The sequence below is a fragment of the Chiloscyllium plagiosum genome, chromosome 12 (assembly GCF_004010195.1).
Source record: "Chiloscyllium plagiosum isolate BGI_BamShark_2017 chromosome 12, ASM401019v2, whole genome shotgun sequence".
Taxonomy (NCBI): Eukaryota; Metazoa; Chordata; class Chondrichthyes; order Orectolobiformes; family Hemiscylliidae; genus Chiloscyllium; species Chiloscyllium plagiosum.
Window position 1 is genome coordinate 57,919,319 of NC_057721.1, and position 11,147 is coordinate 57,930,465.

Consider the following 11,147-nt stretch of genomic DNA (forward strand, 5'->3'; position numbering starts at 1 on the left):
AATGGTAGTACTGCTGTTTTTGTCAATGGTATGGGAACTCCCCAAATATCTTTTGTTTTGCATCCCGTGGGGCCATTTGTCCATGTCCAGTAAATGGGGAGAAAGTGAGATCTGCAGATGCTGGAGATCAGAGCTGAAAATGTGTTGCTGGAAAAGCGCAGCAGGTCAGGCAGCATCCAGGGAACAGGAGAATCGACGTTTCGGGCATAAGCCTGAAGAAGGGCTTTTCCAGCAACACATTTTCAGCTCATGTCCAGTAAATGGTCTAGGAAGGTTACTCAGGCTTTGGCAAATTCACTTTTAGCCAGGTTTATCACCAAGCCTACCTCCCGAAGTTGATTGAACAATTCTAATAAGTGTTACACATACTCTTTCCATGTGTAACTAAAAAGCACCAAGTCATCTATACATAAGACACAGTTGAATAATCCAGCAATGACCTATTGGTTAGTCTCTGAAATGTGGCTGGCGCATTTTTCATACCAAATTGCATCACTTTAAATTAATACAGTCCATTCGGCATTACGAAAACCTGAATTATTTTCACTCTTTTGGACAAAGGTACCTGCCAGTACCCTCTGAGCCAGTCCAACTTAGAAATTTAAGTTGCTTGTCCCACCTTTTCAACACAGTCTTCCAAATGTGGAAATGAATGCACATAAGTCATTGTAACTGCATTGACTTTGCGGTAGTCCACATATAACCATTGGGTATTATCTGGTTTTGGCACCCATTACTATCAGTGTCACTGTACCTCACTTTGATTATGTTGCCTTGGAGCATGCATTCAATATCCTTTTGAACCTGTGCCAATTTTATAGGATTATGCCTATAAGGATGCTGCTTATTCAGAACTGCATCTCCTATATCGACATCAAGTACAAATAGGTAAAAGCAATGACTGCAGATGCTGGAAACCAGATTCTGGATTAGTGGTGCTGGAAGAGCACAGCAGTTCAGGCAGCATCCAAGGAGCTTCGAAATCGACGTTTCGGGCAAAAGCCCTTCATCAGGAATAAAGGCAGTGAGCCTGAAGCGTGGAGAGATAAGCTAGAGGAGGGTGGGGGTGGGGAGAAAGTAGCATAGAGTACAATGGGTGAGTGGGGTAGGGGTTGAAGGTGATAGGTCAGGGAGGAGAGGGTGGAGTGGATAGGTGGAAAAGGAGATAGGCAGGTAGGACAAGTCCGGGCCAGTCATGGGGACAGTGCTGAGCTGGAAGTTTAGAACTAGGGTGAGGTGGGGGAAGGAGAAATTAGGAAACTGTTGAAGTCCACATTGATGCCCTGGGGTTGAAGTGTTCCGAGGCGGAAGATGAGGCGTTCTTCCTCCAGGCATCTGGTGGTGAGGGATCGGCGGTGAAGGAGGTCCAGGACGTCCATGTCCTCGGCAGAGTGGGAGAGGGAGTTGAAATGTTGGGCCACGGGACGGTGTGGTTGATTGGTGTGGGTGTCCCGGAGATGTTCCCTAAAGCGCTCTGCTAGGAGGCGCCCAGTCTCCCCAATGTAGAGAAGACCGCATCGGGAGCAACGGATACAATAAATGATATTAGTGGATGTGCAAGTAAAACTTTGGATGTGGAAGGCTCCTTTAGGGCCTTGGATAGAGGTGAGGGAGGAGGTGTGGGCGCAGGTTTTACAGTTCCTGCAGTGGCAGGGGAAAGTGCCAGGATGGGAGGGTGGGTCGTAGGGGGGCGTGGACCTGACCAGGTAGTCACGGAGGGAACGGTCTTGGCGGAAGGTGGAAAGGGGTGGGGATGGAAATATATCCCTGGTGGTGGGGTCTGTTTGGAGGTGGCGGAAATGTCGGCGGATGACTTGGTTTATGTGAAGGTTGGTAGGGTGGAAGGTGAGCACCAGCCACATTTCAGAGATTAACCAGTAAGGTCATTTCTGGACTACCCAATTGTGTCGTATACACAAATGACATGGTGAGTTTTAGTCACACATGGAAGGAACATTGCAACACTTATCAGACTTGTTTGATCAACTTCGGGAGGTAGGCTTGGTGATAAGCCGGTGAATTTAAGGTCAGGGTGGAATGTGTTGGTGAAGTTGAATTGCTCAACCTCCTCGCGGGAGCACGAGGTGGCGCCAATGCAGTCATCAATGTAACTGAGGAAGAGGTGGGGAGTGGTGCCGGTGTAATTACGGAAGATCAACTGCTGTACGTAGCCAACAAAGAGACAGGCATAGCTGGGGTCCATACGTGTGCCCATGGCTACCCTTTTGGTCTGGAGGAAGTGGGAGGATTCAAAGGAGAAATTGTTAAGGGTGAGAACCAGTTCGGCCAAACGAATGAATGTCGGTGGAAGGGTACTGTTGGGGATGTCCGGAGAGGAAAAAATGGAGGGCTTTTGTACTCTATGCTACTTTCTCCCCACCCCCACCCTCCTCTAGCTTATCTCTCCATGCCCCAGGCTCACTGTCTTTATTCCTGATGAAGGGCTTTTGCCCGAAACGTCGATTTCGAAGCTCCTTGGATGCTGCCTGAACTGCTGTGCTCTTCCAGCACCACTAATCCAGAATCATGTACAATTAGGTTAGTACATCCCAGCTTATTTTACATATCTCCCCATGCGATAGCAATAACTCTTTCAAGTCATTTTGATTTTCTTCTGTAAGATAACTCAATAATTTATCCCAGTTTTTGACAACTTCTTCATTGTCCAATTTAATTTGAGGAATGTCCAATTCAGAATCCTCTGAACTTGGTTCTTCCCTCTGTGTTGTAACCAATAACACAGTCTCCTTTGGCTTTCCTTCCCTGTCAAAATACCTTTTGAGCATATTCACATGAAACACCCTGTGAGAATTTTTTCTGTCTGGAGTCCTTGGCAAGTAGTTCACCTCACTCAATCTCCTTTCAACATGATAAGATCCACTAAACCTAGCTTTTAACGGTTCACCTATCCCTGGAAGTAACACCAACATTTTATCCCTGACAATAAAATTGCAAGTTTTTGATTTCTTGTCTGCTTCCTGCTTCATTGTCCGCTGTGATACTTTTAAATGCTGTCTAGCCAACTCCCCAGCTCTATTCAGTTGTTCTCTAAAATCTGACACGTAGTCCAAATATGTGGTCTCCGGATTCTGACTTTCCAATTTCTCCTTAATCAATTTTAACAGTCCTCTCACTTCATGCCGAAAACCTAATTGAAATGGACTGAATTTGGTCAATTCATTCGGTGCATCTCTGATGACACAAAGTACAAACAGAATTCCTTTATCCCAACCATCTGGGTAGTCTTGACTATAAGCCCTCAACTTGGTCTTTAATGTCTGATGCCACCTTTCTAGCGCTCCTTGCAATTCTAGATTTGAATTGTTTTATTCCTAAACTGTCCATAACTTCTTTGAATAATTTCGATGTGAGTTTTGACCCTTAATCTGCTTCTGTCTCTGTGGGAGTCCATATCTAGTGAAAATTTTGAGCAACTCCTCTACAATTCTTTTAGCTGTGGTATTGCATAATGGTATGGCCTCTGGAAATCTAGTACATGTACCCCATTATTGTTAACAAATACTGATTCCCACTTTTTGTTTTAGGTAGGGGTCCTACACGATCAATTAAAACTCTTATGAAAGGTTCCTCAAATGCAGGAATGGGTATTAAAGGTGTGGATTTTATTACGGCCTGTGGTTTTTCAATTACTTGACATGTGACATATTTGGCAAAACTCAACTGCATTCTTGTGCGGTCCAGGCCATTGGAAATGTATTTGTATTTTAGCTTGTTTCTTATTACCTCTAAATGACCCCCAATAGTAGTTCATGTGTTACCCGCAACACCACCTTTCTATAACCCGCTGACAATATGACTTGGTGAACTTCTGCCCATTTCTAATCTGCCTAAATATGTGATGTCATCAATTCCTCACTAAAGACATCATTTTTAAGATAGTAGCACACCGGGTTACATCTAAATTCTTCTTCTGTGTATGCTTTTTGATCCAATTAGTTAAGTTTCTCATCTTTCTGCTGTAATTCACTTAATTTGTCTGAACTAAAGATGTCTGCTTTGTCATCTATTTGCTCCCGATTTTGTCAACTATTTGATCAACAGGGTCTCTGCTAATTCCACTTCAACTTTCTTATGTGTTCTCTTTGACCTTTCCTGTTTCAGCTGGTGACTTTGTCACCTCATGATCACACCAGTCTGGAAAAATCCCAGGATGTGACCTGCGATAGTTAAGTTGCTTGAGTTTCCACTGGTTTTTCAACCACAGTAGACAGCACTACTACTTGTGAGGCAGCTATAATCATTAGCAAGGACAGATTTTATTTCTGGAACTGAGTTTTTCCAGTACTCCTACTATGACTTCTCCACTTTTCACTGGACACCTCGCTCTACATAATTAAGCACATCTTTTGTCTCACTGTAAATTCCTGTTACTAGCACCTATTTTGGCAATAATCCTTCAGAGGTACATATCTCCTCATCTTTCAACATCCTTTCAACAGATTGAGGGGATCCTGTATCTCTTAATATTGTAACCTCTTTACCTGCTACTCCTGGCCTATACAAGTAAACTTTATCTTCGCAAGTTTATGGTTTAAGAAAATCTGGCGCTTCCTCCTTAATCAACCTCTAACCTGGTTGTACATTCTGGTGCAGCTTTTTAGCCTCCACTGTGCTTTCCATTACCAATCCATCAAAATTCATTGGCTTATCTGGTTTTCCTCCATTTGGCTTCCCAGTGCTTTTCTTAACTCACCAACACTGTGATTTCATATGGCCTACTTTATTGCAGTGGAAACACCAGAGCTTTTTAACTTCTCTTTCCCTTTCAAAGGTTTCCTTTTTAACCCTGTGGTAAGTTATCCTTATGATCGTCTAAGCGATCGACCTTTTCCTTTCCCGGTGAGGATTTCTCTTTTCCCTCATTTCTATCCTTCATGGATTGGAATTGATTTTGGAAGTTAAACTTTGATTTATGGACCAACTCAAAGTAATCAGCCATTTCAGCTGCTAATCTTGCTGTTTTAACTCTCTGCTCTTCCACATGAGTTCTCACTACCTCAGTAAGTGAATTTTTGAACTCCCATCTAAGTCATAACTTCTCAAGTTCAAATTCTCTCTTTCTTCCTTTCCTCTCTCCTCTCTTTTCTCGCTCTCTTTTCCTTTTTGTTCTGCTAAAGCGATTCATTCTTTTTCTGTTTTCTGCTTTTAATTGTAATTCAAATAGTTTTGTTTTTTGTTTGCCCTTTCTTTGTCTTTTGCCTCTAACTCAAGCTGCTTCATTTTCAATTGAATTTTAGCCATCTCTAAAGATTCTAATGTGTTCCAGCAAATTTAAATGCTGAGCTGTTGCTGTAATTATCTGTCCTTTCCTCATGGAAGGAGGCAGCCCCAAATCCCGATTGTCTGCTAATTCCAGCAGCTTGGCCTCCTTCACCTTTTGTAAACCTCCCAAAATCACTACTTCCACTCCCAGGAAACTCTTAGTGACTGAAAGAAGCATTGCTACCCCAAGCACCGTTTAAACTAACCCAAATTAACACCCAGAACAAAAGACACTAACACCTGCCACTCGCTGTCTTCAAGTCCAGCAGTCCTCATTCCAAATTGAAACTACAGAACAGAAGAGCCCCTGGTCTGTTATGGACCAGGCCAAACCCCTCAAAACATTTCAAGAAAGTAGCCTGGACTCTAACTTTTCTAGTCGTTTTACGCAGGTGTACAGGGGATATTCCAGGAGTGATGCAGCTGGTCGAACCACTTAGTTTCAAACAAAACAGAATTTGTTTTCAAGATTACTGAATGAAACACAAACTAAAGAGAACAGACTATAGAATAACAACCTATCCGACAGACTATTCCAACTTAATGATGCTGTACCAAATTCCTGCAACAATCCCCATAAACACCCCTTGGTAAAAAGGTAAAATCAAACACAGGAGTTACAGGAGAGAGAGAGATGGCAAAGAGTGTCAGCATGGAGCACCTTCTCCCATGGAACTGTTTCTTTAACCAGCAGCCTGAAAAGACTGAGTGCTTCCTAAAACCAAACCAAACCAGAGAAAAGCTGAGCTGGGAGAACTGGCCACTCCCTTTTCATTGTACAGGTGTTAGTTTAAAAACTTAAAAGTTTCTTCAAGTAGATAAACCCAGACATTTCGGTATCTCTGCATTTACGACCACACTGAGGAAAAAAAACCAAGGACAATTTGACCTTGTTAAAGGAGCAGCATCATCCCATAATTGATTGAACGTTTTTATTTTTGTTTTTGCACCTTGAAGAAATTTACAGTTGATGTAAACCATGAAATAGTTCTTTAAAGACTATCCATTACCTATTTACAGTCATTAGTTTTAATATACTTTTCTAATTTAAGACAACTCCGACAACTTAAGCCTCATGTTTTTGTAATTTCTTTTATTCAAACTTAACAGTCTTGATTCAAATTGAATTACCTCTCATTCAAATATAATGTAAAATTCTATCATATTGTGGTCACTCATCCCTAATAGTTCTTTTACAAGAAGATTATCAATTAGCTCTTTTTCATTACATAATAATCTCTAGTTGGCTTTTCAATACTCTGTTGTAGAAAACCATTTCAAAGGTACTCCAGAAACCTTGACTCCCACAGCTTTAATGCTTAATTCCTTTACCCAATCTACATGTAGGTTGAAGTCACCCATGATTATGGTATTACACATGTTGCAAACATCTGTCCTGATTTATGTCATGCCCTGCAGTATTAATACTGTTTATTGGTCTACAAATAAGTCTAACCAAAATCTGTTGCTTCTTGCTGTTTCTTGGTTCCACCATAATAGATTCCACATTTTGTTCTTCCATACGAGATCTTCCCTGACCAACATACTAATCCAACACCATATTATCAGTGCAACTCCACCTCCTTTTCCTTGTCTATCTTTCCTGAATATTGAATATCTTGCAATGTTCAGCTCCCAATTCCGGACACAATGCAGTCATGTGGGTACAATTACAAAGTTTAAAAGACATTTGGATAAGTACGTGAATGGGAAAGGTTTGGCGGGATATGGGCCAGGAGCAAGCAGCTGGGACTAGTTTCATTTGGAATTATGTTCGGCATAGACTGGTTGGACGGAAGGGTCTGTTTCCATACTGTATCAGTCTATCACTCTGTGTTTCCAGAATGGCAATCATATCATAACAATTTACATCTATCTGTGCCTTTAGATCATCTATCTTGTTGTGCATGCTGCATCTATTCTGGTATCATATAATCCTTACAATATGGAAACAGGCCATTGGGCCCAACAAGTCCACATCAACCCTCTGAAGAGTATCTGACCCACACCCATTCCCCTACCCTCTTGCGCTACATTTCCCCTGACTAATGCACCCCCTTAGTCAGGAATACCATTGGCAATTTCTCATGGTCAGTTCACCTAACCTGCACACTTTCGGAGGAAACTGGAGCATCCAGAGGAAGCCCACACAGACACTGGGTGAATGTGCAAACTCCACACAGACAGTCGCCTGAGACTGGAGTCGAAATGAGAAGCAGCAGTGCTGATCACTGAGCTACTGTCTGCCAGACAGAGTGCTCTTAATTTTGTCTTTTTCACAACATTCCATGTTCAAGGCATATTTGATGCTTGGCTTTGTTTAACCCATCTTTTAGTCTCCCTTGCAGCTTTTCTATTCCCAGTTATCAGTTTTTTTTGCCGACTTGGGTTACTGTTCACAAGCTAGTTTAAAACAACCGAAACAGAACTAGCAAATCTCCCTGTGAGGATATCAGTGCCATTCCTGGTAATATGTAATGTGTCCAGCTTGTACGGGGGAAACCTGCCCAGAACTGGTCCCAAAGCCTCCAGATCTCTGTTGCCCTCCCTTCTCCACCAGTTTTCCAACCATATGTTCAATCAACTGATCCTTCTACTCCTGTACTGACTAATATGCGGCTCTGGGAGTAATATCGAAGTTACTTGAGGCCCTGCTTTTTGATTTCCTTCCTTTCTCTCTAAGTACTGCTATCAGGACCTCACCCCTCTTCCTAACTGTATCGTTGGTAGCAATGTGGACCATGAGTTCTGGCTGATCTCTTCCCGTAGAAGGTCATCCTGCCGCTCCATGGCATCTTAGACCCTGGAGGCAACACACCATCCTAAATTCACGTTTCATGCTGTAGAAACTCCTATCTGATCCCTTGGCTATGAAAGCCCCAATCACTGTTGTTGACCTGTACATCTGAGACATTGTTATTGCCATGGCCCTTTCTCAGGCTTTATTCCATTGAACAGCTATTGCTTTCACTATTTTCCAAAATGGAATACGGATTGGCAAGCACAATAGACTCAAGGGACTACTGCATTAACTGCCAGGTTTCCTTTTACCATTTTGAAGTCACTTATTTCTTCTTTACCTGTATGCTTCTAATCTGTGATGTGTCTCCTCCCTATGTTTCTATCCATGTAGTCTCTACTCTGTGGATTCACAATGCTCCAACTGCTGTTCAAGTTCAAAAACTCGGAACTCAAGCTTGTATAGCTAGTGATACTTCCTGCAGGTGTATTTGTCTGAAAAATATCATTATGTTCATGACTTCACACATGCCACAGCATGTACACTCCACTTGTACCTGATTTGCTGTTCTGTAACTCTGAAAATGTTCTGCTTCTCTTAGAATAAATATAAACTTCATGTAAAACACTATCAGTAATTTAACTTCACTTATATTACTTATTTTTCTTTGGTTTTACATTATTATTTTAATTTACTTGATTTATTTTTCTTTACCATTTGTTAATGTTTGTGCTTTACATCCAAATAGCTGCTCCTCCTTTATAAATGATTTTTTAATTTTAAGCCATTAGACTCATACTTAACAGTAGCTTCTCAACACCATAAAAACTTGCAGGTTTCCTAAAGTATCACTCTTAGATCATTTTTACCCTCACACACAATGTAACTTGGCCTTGCATTCAGAAAGAAGCCACTCTTTACTCTGTGTGGTCTTTAGGTCTTGCCTCTCCTCCCTTGGTGCTGTGTTCAGAATGAAGCAATTTCCCCACTCTCTGCACTCCTGCTGTCTCCTCTTCTGGTTCTGTGTTCAGAATCTTTACTTTTATTTCTAAAAACTCCTGCAGTTTGACCCAAACTTCTCCCCATTGCTCCTCCGTTAATAAGGTCCCTTTCCTCACCAAAGGAATTAATAGTTGGAATTTGATTGTATCTTTGTGTATGTAATAAGTCTGGATCATATAAGACACATTACCAAGACATCAATGTTGTGAACCTTTGTAGGAGAAGACTTTATATTTGGTTTGGTCTGGTAGTGAAGCATTTGGGTGAACACAGCTCCATCAATAATGTCCTGTGTCAATAAAGCTCCTCACAAAAACAATATTCTGTTGTTTACTAAGGAAAATGTAACCACTCAGAGTGAAAAGTTTAAAGTGCAATGTTGGCTGCAACATCATTCTAAGTTCAAGTGTAATATTTTGGTTAAATCACAAATCACAGTGCTAAAGATTAGAGTATTAACAATCATGTTTATTTTGTTGGTTGTATGTTTCTGACTTTCCCCAGCTAAAGAGTTGCACAGTCTTATGCATCCATTCCTCCTGAGAAGAATTAAAGCTGATGTTGCTGCAGAGTTACCTAAGAGGATGGACATTATTCTATATCATGGGATGTCTGTACTGCAGAAAAAGTATTATAAAGCCATTCTAATGAAGGACTTGGGTAAGTGCGAAGTACCTAATTGTAAATCAGTGAGTTTTAAAAAAATTGCTTATGAAGTCATATTCGCCCATTGTCTATCAATAGCTAACTGCCTGTCATTTAAATGTGTATCAAATGCTTGATAGAAATTTTAAGTCTTTGTAACCTTGGTCTTCCAAATATTGCAGAATCCTATCCATTGTGCTTTCTCACATTCAGCACTACTGAAACAATCGGTGCATTACCTTTTTGAACCATTGTGTTCAATTTGTGTCAGTACCTCATAGAGCCCTAACATATCTCCTTAAGTAGCATTGTGTCAAAGTTTTTGTCACTGCTCGTGTGATGCACAATGGGATGTTTTACTGCATTAAAGGTACTATATAAATGCAAATTCTTAATGCGTCTGAACTAATGCTGTGTTATCCTAATAACTTTGTCACAAACCACTATGGATAGATTAATATTACAGATAAGAATGATGCTTTAGAATAGACAGTTCATTGAATGTAAAGATAACAGTGAAATATCATTACTCATGAAGTTTTCACTTGCATGTAAGCCCAGTTTATTGCGTTTACCATTCCTGATTGTGATCTTCTCGTTTTGGAAAACCTTAAAGGTCATTTGGCGATGTAAAAGGTACTGTATAAATGCAAGTTGCTGTTGTATTGCTAAATTACCATCTTTCGTTATATTTTCCACTCCAGCCATCAGCCTGGAACCCACAACTTTTTAACTCAAGCTTTAAGTAAACCTAGCTGAGGTTTAAATTGGAGCGTTTAAATAAATAGTAATGTATAAGGTGAATCTGAGATTGAATGTCTTAAATAAAAGCAAAAATATTCCAGATGCTGGAATTCGGAAATAAATATACAAAATACTGGAGAGAGAAATAGAGTTCATGTTTTGAGTCCAGTCTGACACCTCTTCCAAAATTCTAGCTGCAATTTTTAATCTCATTGACATATTGAATGCATCTTTTTATTTAGAACATAATTTTTAAAAATTCAGTTATGGTTTGGGTGATTGTGTATACCACTGTGCTAAGTGTGGGGGTTGTATGTTAACTTCATGTTTAACGGTACTTTCCAAAAGTTATGTTCCTTGGGAAAGGGAGCTCCACAGAGGCATAATACTGCATATGCTGAAACAAAACTTGAAAATGCTGGAGAAACCCAGCAAGTCTGGCAGCATCTGTAAATAGAGAAACAGTGAATGTTTCATTCCATTCTGACCATTTTTCAGAACTGTAGGGTGGTAGAAATGTGGATGGGTTTTATGAGATTGAAAGGAAAGAAGGAAGAAAAGGGAAGACCAAGGATAGGGTAGAAGTCTGGAAAGGTTAAACGTCAAAGGTCATGGATCAAAAGGCAAAGGGAGTGGCAATGACTGCAGTGGAAAAAAAACAAAGCATTTGTCCAGAAAGAGTGTAAATGACAGAATGATCAGTCTAAAAGCAAGAACATGAAAAAGAAACTTC

General features: G+C 40.7%; 1 protein-coding gene across 3 annotated transcripts in view; it reads left to right on the forward strand.

Annotated features, from left to right (window-relative positions):
* Nucleotides 1–11,147, forward strand: part of chd1l (chromodomain helicase DNA binding protein 1-like) — a 109,138-nt gene that overhangs the window by 16,586 nt on the left and 81,405 nt on the right. For all 3 annotated transcript variants that reach the window (XM_043701161.1, XM_043701160.1, XM_043701162.1), the window contains exon 8: nt 9,530–9,685. In XM_043701161.1, the coding sequence (XP_043557096.1) occupies nt 9,530–9,685 (156 nt within the window). The remainder of the gene's footprint in view (nt 1–9,529; nt 9,686–11,147) is intronic.